This window comes from Pagrus major, chromosome 6 (assembly GCF_040436345.1).
Source record: "Pagrus major chromosome 6, Pma_NU_1.0".
Lineage (NCBI taxonomy): Eukaryota > Metazoa > Chordata > Actinopteri > Spariformes > Sparidae > Pagrus > Pagrus major.
Genome location: NC_133220.1, coordinates 20,259,889 through 20,277,101, shown reverse-complemented (window position 1 = coordinate 20,277,101; position 17,213 = coordinate 20,259,889). Strand labels below are relative to the sequence as shown.

The 17,213-nt window shown below is 39.9% G+C and overlaps 1 protein-coding gene across 1 annotated transcript in view; it reads right to left on the bottom strand.

Annotated features, from left to right (window-relative positions):
- LOC140997707 (guanine nucleotide-binding protein G(i) subunit alpha-2) overlaps window positions 1-15,512 on the bottom strand; it is a 61,193-nt gene extending 45,681 nt beyond the window's left edge. Inside the window, exon 1 of the mRNA XM_073467688.1 lies at window positions 14,737-15,512. Coding sequence (XP_073323789.1) covers window positions 14,737-14,854 — 118 coding nt within the window. The 5' untranslated portion in view covers window positions 14,855-15,512. The remainder of the gene's footprint in view (window positions 1-14,736) is intronic.
- Between the last annotated feature and the right edge of the window lie 1,701 nt (window positions 15,513-17,213).

The following is a 17,213-nucleotide window of genomic DNA, read 5'->3' as shown; positions in this document are numbered from 1 at the left end:
GCCTGACATCAGGGTCACCTTAAATAGGAAAGAGTTGCTTGCTTCTAACTGCCACGCTTGTTAATGTGAGACAAAGGCGTCTGCAGAATACTCATCACTCCAAATGGTAAGGTGTAACTAAGTTCAACTTTTAGTCTTGGCACACGGAAACATCAATAAAAGAAGCTGCAGAGACACATACAGGGAAACTACATAGCTAAATGTAACTAGGCAAAAACCTTCTGTATACACTGTTAAATTTGTTTCTTGAAGTGTTGCATGTACTTTCATTTCAACTCAACTGAATGTGATAACATCGAAGTCTGTTATCTGTATCAAAGTTTGTAGAGCTGCTGTGGAAAAAACTATAAAACATGTAACTTGGGTACACGCGACAGCAACACAAAGTCCTCTTTCATTCATATCCCAAAAGCATGTAAAATTAAAACAAAAACATTCCAAGTACTCAAAGTGCTAATTATTGTTGCTTACAGGAAATTAGGTTGTAGCCTGTAGGTCAGTAGAACTGGAACAATTAGACGATTCGCCAATCAAAATAAATTTAGTTGCCAACTATTTTGAGAATCGATCAATCGTACAAGTAATTTTTCAAGCAAAAATGTAAAACAATTCTTACATTTAAGAATTTGCCGCTTCTCTTTGCCATTTGAAAATAATCGGTAGTTGTCATACCAGGAAGAGCCAAGCCATGCAAACTAATTTAAAATTTTTAACTCTAGCAATAACTATCTTATGAGGTTATTTTATGTTTTTTACAGGTAAGATCTTCAAAAATACAAAAAGCTCCCTCAGACATTTTATGGAAGTGAAGGCAAAGTACCAGTCCCTCAATATTGTTATATTTACAATACTTAAGGTAACAGACTATGCTCATTTCCAGCTCTAGAGAGAGAGAGAGCTACAGGGATCCAGACACCAGAAACTTAAGCGTCTACTTCAGTGAAAACTTTCTACTTTCTCTTTCTCAGTATGCTGCCACTGTCCCATATCATTATCTAGATACTACTTTAGCTACAGCCTACAGGTCCTGCCCCAAAGGTTCAAAGGTAAAAAAATAAAAACAGGGTCATAAAGGGTCATAAAAGAAGATTGTTGGGTTGCGTTCCTAGTTATTTTTTATGAATGTGTCTCAGGCCGTACTTACCTTCAGTTATCTCAAATATTCCTGATTAGTCAGCCGTTGTGATTGTTTATGTTTGCACCTGGGAGAAGTAGGGCGCTAGTGGAAGTGTTGCTTCATCAAACACTTCTTCTGTTACTAATTTTCTCTCTCTTTCTCCTTATCGGACTCTCACCAATGGTGGGCACACACTCGCTGATATCTCCTTGGCTGCTGTTGTTATTTTCCTCTTGTCAGAGCCTAATTACTGTGATTACACCAACACAAGTATCATTTAACCCACAATGAACTCCCCTGTCTGCGGGAAGGAATTCTTAATAATGTGGAAGAGACCATCATATGCTCTACTTATTAGTTTTCCTAACCTCCGGCTCACTAACATTCAACAACTGCGCAAGGAATGGAGGGCGCATAATTCCTCGAGCCATTGGCACAGTTGCTGCAATTTGAGTTATCTGAGTGGAAAGCACTAAACTAGTATCACATGCAGTTGACATTAAAAAGGAATTTAGAAGGAATGATATAATGTGAGGATTGGGGTACATTTCGTCATTTTTAAAGGGATTGACAGCCCAAAGCATATAATCAATTTTTTATATTCAAATTCTTAAGCTTTGAAAGTAGTCCAAGTGACTTCCTGCATGTTTTTATATAAGAAATGAGGGAGAAGAATCTTGCTTTGGTTGGCATGTTACCACAGTGTTTCATATCATTGGTGACATCATTTCATGGAAACTGACCCTGTTTGAAAGGAACCAATAAACTAAATTACCCTGGGAATTTCCCATGGTTATGAGGTCTTTACCTACGAGTCATTGCTAATGTTAGAACATTAGCTTGCAATGAAGACTGAACAAGAAGCATAGTCAACCAGGGTAGTACATGGCCTTAGCATGAAGTTATTCTCACTAAAGGCACAATAAAATACTTGCCTTCCCCTATAAGCATCTGCAAATGCGCACACCTTGGCCTGTGCATGCGCTTTTGTGACCATAAAAAAGCTGTAAGATGAGCTCTGGCCTTATAAGACTCATTACACACACACATACACACACAGTAGCAAAGTGAATGCAGCTCCCAGGTTGCCAGCAGGTCTGATTAAAGTCGTCCTGGAGGACATAATCTCAGTCAGTGAGAGAGCCACTGAAAGGCAAGCACTGAGTCAGCGTTTTCTCCCCCATTCCCCTAAAACAGGAAAATTCAGGTGATAAAAACTTACAGCCTCTCTCCATTTAACTCGCTTCCACCAAAATTAGCCATCAAGAGCCAGGTGTTGCGTGTATGTGATAGTTTGTGTTGTGGTGGAGAACAGCCTTCCTTACACAGCCTGATCAAGGTGGGACTGTTGCAGTTCTTCTTATATACTAAGTCCTACATGTTTGTATGTTGAAGTGCTGCGTGCATGCAGCCACATCAGGCCAATTAAGCTATAGTAACATCCCAAATATTGACACCTGTTGCCTCTGACAACTGCACTTGCATTTGCATGGGGCGTCAACATACTATGTATTGCGCGATCTCTGCAAAGAAAAGGCTAATATTTTTGTGACACCAAACTTCCTTCATGACTTCACACAAAGCTTATTCAGTTCACGGACCATTTTCTCAAAATATGATTGTGTTGATAATAGCAACAATATTGAGAACATAGTTGCAGCCTGTTGAAGAACAAGTACATTTCTTGATTCTGGGCTCCAGCTCAAACATGTGTTTATAAGTTCTTCTGCTTATCATTTGTTATGTTATTGTAGCATTGTACAACCCATCAGAATGTCCATGCCTTGGTTTACTTTTGTTTTTTCGTCATTTTCTTAAAATAACAATTTAAACCTACTGCTTTAAATAGATACACCAGCAACTGTTTTATTTGTATATTGCCTTAACATGCACAATCTTTGTAGGGAGGAGGTGCATCAGCATGCTCTGACATGCAAAACTAATAAATCACCTTTTCACCACCAAGACATTAATGTGTCAGTGACAGGGAGGATAATATAAGGCTGTGCTATTTAGTAGCAAATGTTTCTATTGTTGTTTCCTTGCCTTTACTGTAAATTTTAATATGTGCTTTTATTTTAAACTCTCTCCCTACTAATCATAATTCCCTCATAGGAACGTTTTTTGAACTGATATGAAGTTGAATACAAGTTTATGTGTTGAAGTTGAGGGAATGTCAGCCTGGCTCCCACATGCCAAATTATACACCACACAAAAGCCCTCCACGACACACATGCACACACACACAAATTACAAGTGGCACAGCCCTGCCTGCGTTGCCAGGGGATTTTGTTTTTTAAGTTAGAGGGCTTGGTATGGGGTCTCACACACACATTTCTCCATTGTGCCCTGCTGCTTTAAGAGTTGCTTTTTTATGGGGTGGAAAACAAAACACCAAAGTACAAACATATTTTATGGTTCTGCCACATTCTTTCCAAAAATCTCTTAGCTGGAGGGTTGTGTTCAGACAAATAACAACGGTGACCGAGTATTATGTGTAAAAGATGAGTTATAACAGTCCAAAAGTATCACAGCTAAAACTTCTTTAAACTCCAGGCACTGTGCGCAGACACACCATGCTATTGGCCAATTAACACGTGTGAGAAGCATATGTCGCTTTCCTGCTTTTCTCCTCACTGTGAAGTCTGCCACTTGCATTGTGAACTTCACACACTGACACGAGCATTGTTAATACTGCTGTCAGTATTAGAGAAAAAATTGAGTGGAAAAAATGAAGGAGGGCGGCTGCTTTCCTGTTTTATAAGTACAGGGTGTTTCAGGCAGAAAAAGCTTTAAATCTGATTTGTTTGAGGGCTTTATTGTTGTGTGTTAACACAGACTCTGGCAGACAGTGGTGCCTACAGTGTGACGATGAGAACCAGACAACTGACACAGGATGGGTGTGCTGGTTTCCTCTACCAGTCGAACAAAAGGCTCACATCTACTTCTACTTTACATGCAGCCAACTGAGAAAGGAAGTGACTGATGAGGAGGGGGATGAAGGGCTTAGACAGGAAATTACATCAATGTCATGTGCAACACAGTTAAAAATCATGATCAAAAATGGTAAATTGGAGAGAGGTGAGAAACAGAGTGATCTTGACATGCCAGTAAAAGAAAAATAATTGTTCTGAGTGAAGAATCACTTATTTTAGTGTGTGCAAAGCACACCAAACCTTATTAACTGATGTAATGATAATGATGAAAATGAACTAAAACTGATGGTCTCAATTTATTCTTCTGCCATTTTTACTTAATAACTGTGAAATCACTTGTACCCACTGAGGATCATAATTTGTATAACAGAAGGAAGCGCTGATTGGTTTTGGAACATGAACATGGTGGAGTTTTATGTACTAAGAAATTTGCTGAGAAGAAATCCTACATTTCCTTCAAAACCCCCTTTAATTTCTTGCCATGAATCGATTTCACAGCACCAACTACAGTCTTTAGCAGGTATTAATTTTGCTGAAGTCATCCAGCTGTTAAGTGTAACTGGGGTAATAAGAAAAACACATTCAGAGAGCCTGCCAGGCTCCACAGCACTAACAACTTCCTGTTCAGGTGCTCTGAAAAGGGCACGAATGTAATATATGTTGCAACTGCTTGTTCGGGTATAACAGTACAATGCATTCCTTAATAAAGGCTATAATGTGGCTGTAGTGATCTAGTGAACATTTGACAAATATTGTGAAGCTGACACATTGTTAGAATAAGCTCTTAGTGCTTTTTTCATATAAGCCAACTACACAGGCACAGCAGAAGTATGGTTTCATCTCAGTGACCTGCTAAATGTTAACCTCATTTAGGTCAGGTTCATTGACATTTATATAGAAATAATTAGCTGTCCTGATTATCTGTTTGTGGGAGGCTTCAAATCCTCAGGGGGAATTACCAGCAAATATTCTAAGCTTCGACACAAGTTATCAAAGTTGAGGTCTTTCTTAACTTATACACTTTGCAATTATAGTAATCATGAGTCTAATGAGAAACAAGGACAGGATCAGCCACTGTGCCTACTTCCAAAGTCTCAAAAGTCAACTTGAAGAGCAAGTGTTGAGCAGCCTCGTGCTCGAGGGACCTCTTTTTCTGTGCAGCCCACCCAGTTGATTCGCCCTTCGATTACTAACTTATACGTCAATTAACATGGTAACAGTAGAGGCTTCAAAAGAAGGCTGCACAATATATAATTTCAGCATCGATATGGGCAATGTGCACATGCACAATAGTCACATCGCAGGTCCTGCAATGTCAAGTAAGGCAAAATAACTTGAATAAATCCTACTACAACTTTTTTGCTACTTTATACAAATGCAAAACTGAGTTACCATGACTGGTCTACAAGAAAAAAGGTCTGTGTAATTAGATCCAGTTTAAGAATTCTTGGGTACATCTGTGTTCTTTGCTTATGAGTGACATGCCAAGCGAACCAGTCATTCTTGATCAATTAATCACACAAAGCAGCACCTACTTTGGCTGTGATAAAATGCACTCCCCTACCAAATCACCTCAATCATTTTTCAACTTTCCAAATAGAGCTATTCAAGTTATATGAAGGAAATTCTTTGAGCTTTTCATATCGAAATATATAGAGCAGAAAACTTAAATATTGTCAGTTTTTTCCAATATCGTGCAGCCCTACTTCGAAGCATTCCAGTCAGCCCTAGAAATTATGTAAATCTTATTTTCAGTATTGAATGTTTACTTTTACAAGATTGTGTTGGAGTAAGGATTTAAGTTAGTTTTGGTTTGAAGAAGAGAATATGATTGGAGAAGATAGATCACCACTCAGAGCAATCATTTTTGAACGGAAAAAGTCTACATCAGACACACCAATGAAGATTATGGATTACATTTGTCTATTTGTCAGATAGTGGTGAGCTGACGACAGGCAAAACTGCTGCAACAAACTGACCTTTCAATTAAAGTCTTGACAGTGCAGCTGTTACAACATTATCACCCAGAGCCCCTGGGGAGAAAAACAAAAACACCCTCACCCAGTGTGACATCTGAACTATCCCCACCCTCCATCACCTTAACAAGGGCCCCTGCTGTTCAAGTTATGTTAGGCACCTCACTTGATACACTTTCTCCACAGCTTGCAACTCAGCTGAACAACTAACAAAAGCCAGAAGAAGCAGCTGAAAGCAGACGGATCAAGTGACATCTAGGGTAAAACTAAGGCTGCACAACTTTACAGAAGTGAAGGAGTTTAAACTGAGGGGAGAGATAAAAAGTGGTTACACCTTGTAGCTCTGGGAGAGTGACACATCCCCCTCTCCTCAGCCGTCTGCTGTCTGCTTTTTGACAGCAGCACACTGTCACTCGGCACAAAACACACAAATACAACGTTCATACCACCTGTTGACATTTTGCAAGATTAAATCTCTGATGCAGCTTGCCCTCTCATCAGCTAGCAGCTGTCTGCCTGTATTCTTTAACACCTAGAACACGTTTGAACGGAAGCCATACTAAAGCAGAGATGAAGTGACTGAGAGGATCAAACCTCGGCTGAACTGTGAACATGAGCAGCAGCAGGGATATTTGTGGTCAAGAGAAGCCGCCCTGCTGATCATACAGACATCCCCCATCGTCCACTTGGTTAATATGAACTGTGGCCCACCCGCTGCTTTCTTTCCATCCTTATTACATCATGAGCTTTATTTTTTACAATGTTATTGTTGCAAATTAAATTCTTTCTTCTCTTTCCTCCTCCAGTGCAGCCCACTTTCCCTCGACAATTGTAAGGGTCAGCAGAGGGTGAAATAGTCACAGCCCCCATTGAAAACTGGAGCCATTTCCCTTCTCTGGGTAACATTTTGACATTTGGCTGTTTAAGTGTACTTTCAACATATATACTGGCACAAAGCTGAGAGTGCAGGCTGCCTCCGCCCCGGGGGAAGCCCCCCAGGAGCGGCTGACCCTCTAGTGCAGAAAAATGACAGGATAACCCGATGAGGACGGAGAGGAAGTGAAGTGAGCTCATTTCCTATAATGGAAAGAAGAAGGAAATGGATTGTGGGAGGGGAGAGAGGGGATAATGGTTTGCTGTATGTGTGTTTAATGACATGGTTAGACAAAGAAAGCCCCCCCCCCTTCCCGAGTCCCCACTCCCTAGAGGCACTTGGAAATGTAAGCAACATAAAGAGGGGAACTTTGACTTTTCTGGTGATGCTGTGGGAGGGGGGTCATGAACTTGGGGGGTGAATTGTGTTTTCTTAGGACTCTGGCAAAACATGCAGCATTACAGGGAGTGCTGCGTGGGCTTTACAGAATAATGTCAATCAAGTCTCAGTCAAAACTGGAACCTAAGATTTTTCTGGCCCTGGGGCAAAATGTGGCATAAAGATGGAGCAAACTACTCGGTGATGTGCATGAGCAGATCATCAAAAAATACAATACAATAAAAAATAAAAACGCAGATACATTTAGTTTATGTACCTCAGCAGCACATCTATCCACAAACAATGTCCCAGTTACAGTAGATCTCATCTCCGTACCACCCTCGCCAACAGCATTTTTTAATCTGGTAGAAAATAGCTCTAACTAAAAAGTGAGGTGTGCAATTCTTGCAAAATAACCAGAATTTAAAAAAAAACCTGGCAAAACCAATAGACTAATGTTTCAGCACTTCTAGCACCACAAAGGAAATGCCATTCGCCTTCATTGCACAAGGCTGGCACTAGAAATCTCAGTGGAGAATATCTGAAAAACTCAGCAGCACCAGCCAAAAATATATCTACATGGCTGGATACTCTCATGATTACATGCGTGAGGTTTTTGTTTAATTTGGGTGAACGGACACTTTATAAAAACATCAAGAAAACAAAGTTGTACATCCCTCATCGTAGCTTTAATCCTTCTCTCTCTCACCGAGACAGCTTTGCATTTTGCAACAGTTCCTGTATCCGTGCAGAATTGTCGCAGGCCTACATGCTGCAGTATCTACTTCCCCCTCCTACACACATTATCGGAGGTAAAGGGGGAGAATTAGGCTTGTGATCTGCTACAGTGATCAGATCAGAGATGAAGCCTGAAGCTGTACTTCTCACACACCTCCCTAAAATATTCACCTTTGTGTGACAGTAGTGTTTCTTACGAAACAGCAGGAATAATACGGCTATAAAGCTAAGACATGAGCTGTGTGTAGAGGTAACGGTTGAGGCAGTGGTGGAGGATTTTTCTAAGCTATCATTATTTCCCGAGCAGAGAGGATAGTGCAGCCTCGTCCCTGTGGACTTGCACTGAGACACACAGTCTGCAGGAGCACGCTTTATCTTCGGAGCTCTCCCTGTAATTGCAGGATATTCAGCCCCTTCACATACACACTCACAGATTTGCTATCCCAGTGCGTCATATGGCTAATTGGGCAGCACTGTGGTGCAGACTGTTGAGTAAACACGGTCAAGTCACCCTAAAACCTAGGGGCAGCTGCTCATTTGATAAATCTCATAGGATTGACACGTTTTTAGCCGATAGTGTTTGTTATAAATATCAGTCAAACAATGCAGTTGCTGAGTAGCTGACGTTCACATGAGATTTCTTGAGGGGCAGTGAGAGTGTTGCTGCCAGAGCAGAAGAGCTGTTAGCAGGTCAGTCTGACTCGCTTTTGCCAGAGAAACCAGGTCTGTATAATCAGCCAACTGTAATTACACCTGACACCCACTAAAACTCAGACACTGACTTTAATAAGAGGGAGTAACCAGTGTCTATGCAGCTCTGACCACATGGGCTGACCAGTGTTAGAACATGTCACCTTGTGTTGTCATCAAACACGACCATCTACAGTAAATAGGTGACTGTGCTGGACTTGCATTTCTGCTACAATGTGCTGCTAAAACTTCAGCACACATACTGTCACTTCATATCAAAACAACCAATATTTTAGTTTTACTTCCTGTGTGTGTTTCTGATAAAACCTCTTTAACCTGCAGTGGGAAAGGAGAAGTTGGGCCTGATGGGACCACCTTTACAGAACTTTGCAGGCCAGTCAAACACCTCATAACCACCAGCTGGCAAAGAGATAACAACGGGATCAAATCAGAGAGAGGCTCAAGCTATAGCTCAGGCCTCACAGCTCAACTCAACACAATTCAATTCAATAGAGGCCCTCACTCTCTGGTCAATACGCTGTCTACAGCTGCTAAGCTTTGAAAAAGTTACCTAATCAGAGCATTTAAGAGAACTCTGGAACTCACAGGAGGAAACTGCCTTCAAAAGGTGTGTGACAGCGGTTACGGCCCAATTAAATTAGGTGAGCTAACGTCTCACCCTGTGTTTGACTGTGGCCTTTCAGTGCAACACAGAAATAAAAAACAATAATATACTTTAATTATCTCATAATTTAATGGAAAATTGACACTATAGTAAATGGATTTCTATATTCTGTAATGTACCTTTGTCAAATGACCGTCTCAAACCATGATACAAAAACGAGGTGTTGGGTCTTCAATTACTGTCCACAGGCCATTATTGAAAAGATAACCTCCAATTATTTTCATACCAGAAGTTTATCTGATGGGTACTGTGGTCAAACCTCGGCCCGGGTGACATCACACTAACTGCAAGACAAGATGAACACTTCCAGGGAAGTCCATTTGTGACGTGACTGGGCATGCTCTCATTTCACAATGTTTTTACAGCTGTCATATTAAATTAAATCAGAAAAGCAGGATAAAGGCTTTTCTGTCTTTTACCCTTTCGATCTGTCTCTTTTGATCTCGCCTTAAGGTGGCCATTGGTATGCCACCGTTGTTTCTGTGACCTGTTCCAGTTCCTACTGTTCCAGACACCTCAAGTGGCTGTTATGACACCTTAACACCATATTACTAGTCTTTGACAAACAGGAACCAATAGAGTCCTGCAGGAATGAGTCCTAAAACCCATGAATGAGTTGGCATTTTCTCACTTGCGGTTCACTCATCTCTAAATCAATGGGTTTTTTTGAATGGGTTTTTTGTTTAGATGCTGAATTAACATCTGTGGTTAAAACAAACGTGAGAGATTTTCACATTTTGTTCAACAACACAAAAGGCTTCAGTAAATAGGCCACTTTTTTAAATGCTTTTAAAAAAAATTCAAAAGGTGGTTGGTACATTAACTGTCATCACGCCCAACATTGAAAGTCATCTACTCACTAGTCTGTCTTTACAGCCTCATTCTGTTTATACTTACGCTCTTGCAGAACTATTCTAACTCATATGCTCAGACTTTAATTTATAAAGTGGGTCATGCTAGCATGGTTTAGTTTGTTAATAGCCTAACATTAGCTTCTGGTGACACTTAAAAAAATCTTAAAAAACTGAAGATTGTCTTGCTGCTACTTCCTCACCAAGGCGTTAGTAAGTTGCTGATTTATGAGCATGAGCATCCTCACGCACACTGCAGAGACATAAAAGAGGAAGTGAAAATGCTGTTTCTTGTCATGTGTTTCTTTCGTCTTCCTTTTACACTGGTTTGAAATAATAGCCAGGTTTTGGAAAAGAAAAGAAAAAAAAGCAGAGTTGACCGTGTTAGGATTACACAAGCTTCTTTATACATCACCTCTCCACACAGAGATAATAAATTCTTAGCCTGAAAACATTAACAGCACATTTCCCATGCGTAGCGTGAGCCATGTCATGTGGCTGGTGCCTTCATTTTCGGTCAACCGTTCAATTTCTTAATCATGAATAAAACCGGCTGCAGGCTAAACAGTATGTCAGCCTTACATTGTTGCATGTGGCAGCCTCACTGCACGGACCACCAGCAGCTATGTAGTGGAATCTGAGCCAATTCAAAGCTGAAGCAACAACCAAGTCATAAACTGTGTCTATAATGTGTGCATGCATTGTATATCATGTCATAAAAGAACAACACATCTACTATCCTCAGTGGAAATGAATAACTGTGCTGCCATATGAGTTGTTTTTAAGACTTTAAATAGACAGAGTTGTTTCCCTTCTAAGAATACGACGAACCTTTTTCCACTGCAGTATAGAAACTGTCTTTATTCTCCTTCATTTATCACCTCTACCCTGTCAAGCTGAAAACATGTGTACACACATGCTGCACACTTCTCTAATGCGCACACATATCAAAGATATTTTAGTCTATACGTTTGAGTTAGAATCAGCCTAGATGTCCCTTTCTACTGTGCCCACAGGCAGAATGCATGCATTTTGTATGCTAATGTATTTACAGAACAGCGATGCTTGTCCAGCCTCCGAGCAAATGTGTTTATGTACAATTAACACTGAAGTGTGTGTTTGTGTGCATTTATGTGTATGAGCTTAGAGTGAATTACACAGAGATATTTCCTACTAACAGGCAGAGCATGCTGCCAAAAGGAAACTTTTCTTGTGCCGAGCTCAAAGAAAAAACAGGTTTGTGAGCCAAAGAATAGAAAAAAATCAACTGAAGTGAGCAGAAACATTTTTTGTTGTGAACGGGGAGGAGATGAAATGTCAATCAAACACCAGAATCAGCAGCAAAGCCTGTGAATGAATGAATGCTTCCTGTTAATGAAAGCTTAAGTCTCAACGGTGTGAAGTCCTCAGTGCTACATTAACTAATGGCTTTCTCTGGGGAACAACTAACAAGACAAAATCTAATTCAGCATTCTTCTTGCTGCGGCATGATTAGAGAAAAGCAGCTACCATGGCAGTCCTTACTGCGTTTGTTTGTGTACACCAGGTACAAAAAATAAAGTGCCACCTTTTTTTTATTACGCTTTTAAAGGTTAGACTTCCTGGGTGTGCTGATGGAAGGCGGTGATTCAGAGTTGATTCAAAAAGAGATCCATCATTTCCGCCTCTGCTTGCATTCTTCAACCTACACCTCAGCATCTTAACTCACAGTCTCTTGAGTTCACTTTAGGAGGGACATCGGATTACAATTTATCGTTATGAGGTCTTATTAGACAGACAGGACAGACTCGTAACTGGTGTGGCCACGTACGGAGCAGTGAAGATTTTCTCAGCTGTTCCAGGAAATACCATGGCAGCAGATGTGAGTGCTGAAGCACACAATGTAGCACCTCTGGAAGGATGTCACACCTCTTTTTCCACACACTGCTACTCAATAGACTTAATCTGATTTCAGCTACAATTACAAACCGCAACAAAGCCTCCTTTATTCAATGGACTACACAATTAAACATCACATAAGTCAACCAGCAAGACATAACAAGAAGAAAATTCAAGTGCCCAAATACATTTTGCAGGTATTATCAATGCATTTACCCTTCAGGTAACTGGAATGTAAATATCACTTTTTAGACACCAGAAATTTACCACAAGACATTCCAGTTTTATACCCATCGCGTGCTGCAACACGTTTTTCAAGCTGCACATGTGAGGTGGAAAACTCTAACTTGCACGACGCGAGTCTTAAACGCACAAATTCACGAAACCCTCGGTTCAAATACAGACCTCTCCTTTAATTCCCCTCAACCCCCACACACAGCACCGGATGGTAATTACTGATATGAAACCTGCTGTACAGGGCAGGGTATGTAATTAGCCTTCTAACCAGGGGCACGACTTAACAACCGGCCGTTTCTTCAAAGACTCAGGAGAGAAGAGTGTGTGTGCCCTGTCAATTTAAGCAGAATTTTCTGTGTTTTGTGAGGAAAGTTATTAACAACTCATTCAAGAGATTAAAACTGTTACAAAATGCATGGACTGTATCCACATTATTTCCACATTGTTATTTATTTTAACAAGCTATAGAGAGAAATTTGAGATGGGTGCAGAACACGAAGGTTTCAACAAATATAGATGTGAAGGCTCAATACAGGAAGCTCTCGGAGTATATTCTTGAAAATGTACTGCTCTGGTGTTAACTCATTTCCCACCACTTCCTATTTCAACAGACTGATCATTTAAATTCAGAGAACACACAGAAAAAAATCCTCAGCTCACAGGATCAATATCAATTTGAACTTAAGAGCATATAGTCGGCAAAGTGTCTTCAATACAATTCTGACGAAATGACTCACTGATCGTTTAGAAAATTGCATTTACTCCCTTGAGGCAAAAACTGGAGAAACTTCTGGAAGTGTAAATCAATGACCACGAGACGAAACATATCAGCGGAACAGGAATTTACAGACTCTGAATTCACACAAATTATTAGTTAAGCAGCCAATAAGAACTGGTCCTCCTTTCTTTCCAAGTCTTTTTTTCTTTCCAAGGACCCTTCTTTTATACAAAACAAAGGAGGGAAGCAGAAAATCTAAAAAGGATAAGCATGTGGGAAGTAAAACCACGATGCAGGACATCAGTATAAGGGATACATAAAATGGATTTCTTTTTCAGCTGATACAAATCAGCAATAATTTCACATTTATGTATTTTAAAAGGAGTTCCTAACCTGTAGTTTATGCACACCTGAGGGTAAGAAAGGTTAAGATCTAGTGAGCAAAGATGGTTTAATAGCCCATCTTCTTCTTTGCCTCTGTGCTTATTAGTGGATCATAAACCAACTTTAAAGGTGCAACAGCCACCTGAGTTTTTACACACTGCTCTTGTCAAGTCAGTGAAAGCAATTTGGCTTCATATTATTGGCTCTGATACCGATTAATAGCTTATAAAATACATTTCCAAATATCAGGCTGATAATTTATCAAATCAGTATACACTACTCAAAATTAGTCAGGGATATTTGGATATTTTAGTTCTTCACTTGATTGTTTACTCTGTGACATTTCTCGGTTTTTATTTTGTGTTTTGTGAATATTTTTGGCCCCCAAAACAATGCGACACATTTCATTTGACCTTTATTGCATAACCATGCACGTGCATATATGCACCCATATCCCAATATCCCTAACTAAGTTTGTGTAGTGTATATTGTGCATCCCTAGTTGGTATAGAATCAACATTAAAACACTATAGTAATATGCCGAGCAGTGAAAGCAGCTATATCCCATCAGAAAGAGCTGAAAGAACCAAATAGACATTTTTAAAAAGCCTGGGAAAGAGTCGGTCTCTCTCTTAGTTACCAAGCAGTACTTTCAATCAGTTGTTTGTGTGTGTGTGTGTGTGTGTGTGTGTGTGTGTGTGTGTGTGTGTGTGTGTGTGAGCGCTCTAGCCAGAGCTGGGAACAGTCAGGGGTGTTCACCCTGCGTCCAACCAGCAGCCCACTCATTATCAGCCAGAACCTTTCATGTCTGACCCCTCAATTCCGTCCAAGTGGGAGGAAACCTGTACTCCTTCAGGGTGCTGTTTCGACTTTCCCAAACATTCCCAACAAAGCCCACATTTTTGCATTAAACCAGATCCAAGAATGGAGGCAAAGTACACATGGACATACAACTTTTTTTTAACATGTAGCAAGTCAAGTGCACACAAGGCTAACTACTGCACTCACACCAACTTCATTTCTGCTGCCACGTTTGTCCCTTCTGGAGGTGGGTGAACTCTCAAAGAGCGTGTGAAGGGAGAGGAGCCAAGGCCACATTTTTGAGGGACAAAATGTGACTATTAATAGCTCAAAATTCAACTTACTGAGACTTTTTGCCTGTTCTATCAGTGAACAAATGGTCGAGTTGTTTCATGCTGTTTCACAACTCGTCTGGCACTATTCACTGTGGCACTTTTGCAACCCCAGTATCAGTGTTGTGACAGAGGACTCACCCAGCAGGAGCAGTTTCACTTCTCTGGCCGCCTTCTCTCCATCTTCTCTCAGGTTTTTGTCAATCATTTTAGACCTCTCGGCCGCGGCTTTATCTTCCTGACTAACCGTACAACCCATGGTTCCTAGTGCACGCTTCAGGACTGCTGCTTAAGTGGGAAAATATCACCTGGGAAAAAAAACAAAGTATGTCCGGCCAAAAAAAACCCCCTTATTTTAAAAAACAAGGGTTGAAGTTGAGTAAGCCGACTTCCCTTTTTGATGAGTGGCGACAAACGTGACGGAGTCTGTTCATCCGCGAGAGGGAACAACAATCATTTGAAAAACATAAACAAACGACGTGAACTTGGATTTGGAAAGTACGAAATTCCCAAAGACTCCTTCAGTGTGACATTTGTGGTCTCTGACGAGAGTAAAGAAGTTGTCCAGCGACTGAAAAGAAAGCTAGTGACTTTTCGGGGACGGTTGACTTTTAGCTAATTCGGTCACTTAGTTCCTATAACGGACCATCAGGACAGGTTAAAGACACGAACACGGGACCACGAAGTTTAGCAAAAAAAAAAGTATTCCAGCTGCTGAAAAAAACGGGCACACGGACTCCTGCAGGCAGAAAGGCTACCGGACACACGCTGACCACTTTTCAGAGGATATTTATCTTTGCTGATATAAATCCTTTCTTTTGTTTTAATCCCTAATGTCATTAAGCATTCTTTCCCCCGCGTTGAGGTTTCTCACGTTTGAAGCCACACCCGTAGCCGCCGTGAAGTTCCCCTCTGTCCGACAAACAGCGAGACAGCGCCGTCACCTCCCAACTCGACAGCAGGAGCAGGGCCAGCCTCCGCCGGAACGTAAACGCCCACTCGCGGTGCTTCATGGGAAATGTAGTCAACCGTTCCCTTAAGGCGCTGTCGGAAACTGCCCAACTTCACATGAATTACTGCCCCAATGTGGGATTTATGATATGTCCATGGGTTTGTGTGACACCCCAGTTGAGGGGAAGACAGATTAGACTTATTTTTTTTGTTTATTTATTTGTAATAGTCTACATATCCGGTAAACAGCTAGCAACAGCGACTATCAACTTTGTATAGATTTTTTAATATATTTTATTTGATATATTTTTTAAAATATTTTAAAAAATATTTTAAAATATTTGTGTATTTCGAATGCCTTTTAATACAAATAAAAATAATAAAAAATATATCCTAAATATAGGCCTACTACTTGAAGTAACACAAGTAAGAGTACTCGCTATGCAAAATGATATATTCAAATAGGCTAGATATTTATTTATTATTTTTGATGGATGCAACATTATTAAAAGGGGCAGGGGTTTGGAGAATAAATTAAAACTCAAATTTTTAATATGTACAATATTAATGAGGTACCAATACAAACTCAGAAATATAAACAAGCTGTTCTCAGAGGAAAATAAGGTCACCAGAACATTGTTTGGAGCTAGAAAGGTGGCAGGGTCCGCCAAATATAAACAAATGAAAACAGTATGAAATTGTGTCGTTCTTTAGGTTATTGTACATTGAATTTGTTCCGTCATGAAAACAAAGAAAATGTGTTTATTAATCTAAGTGCTGTTTTGGCATAAAAATATCAGTGAATGAAGATCTTTCTCTCCTGATTAAAATGTCTTCCCCAAAACTACATAGTGCACCTTTAAGCACAATTTTTCATTGTTGTAGCTGGTAGAGATTTAGCCATTTTAAGTAGGCTATACTTTGTAGCTGCCTTATTGGGTCATTTTATTGATACCTATAACAATGCTTCACATTTTACGATTACATATTAATTTCAATGTTTTATCTGAAAATAACCTTAATCAACAAAGTTATCTTTTACAATAGCCATCAGATAAATGAAGTGTTACTGATGACCACCATAATACAAATTGAGTCTGCAGACTGTATCATTTAATTTATACTTATAAACACTTAATACCTAATTTCAGGTTATAAAACACTATCCTGACTTCATTAAGACCTCTGCTTTGTTTCTATATATAACAATAACAAACTCTTTTAGTAGGCATTAAGTTGAATGTGAGAACTTGAAATCTCAGGAGCTTCTGGTGAGCATTTAAGGGCAGTGGGGAAACCAAAGTTGTGGCATTAGTGGTCACTGTATTTTAAATGTTGGTTATCCAAATTGAATTATGCAAATAGACAAGGTAAGATAGTTATTGTACTAGAATAACGGCCACATTTGCTTTTAAAAGTTGAACATGATGACAGTTTGAGGTCAAAACTGAGACTCAAAATAAACCAAAACCAAACTAGATAATTAATACTTTACGTAGATGCTCTAAAAAAACCCTTTGATTGTGAATTTGTATGATGGTCATAGCTCCACAGCTAATGCCTACCAAGGCTCTGTATTGCCACCTTGTGGACTGGTTTGGAACACTTAAGAGAGAAATGAACTTTTTTGTCTGTTTGTTTTTTTACACTATTTTTGTTTTTTTGTT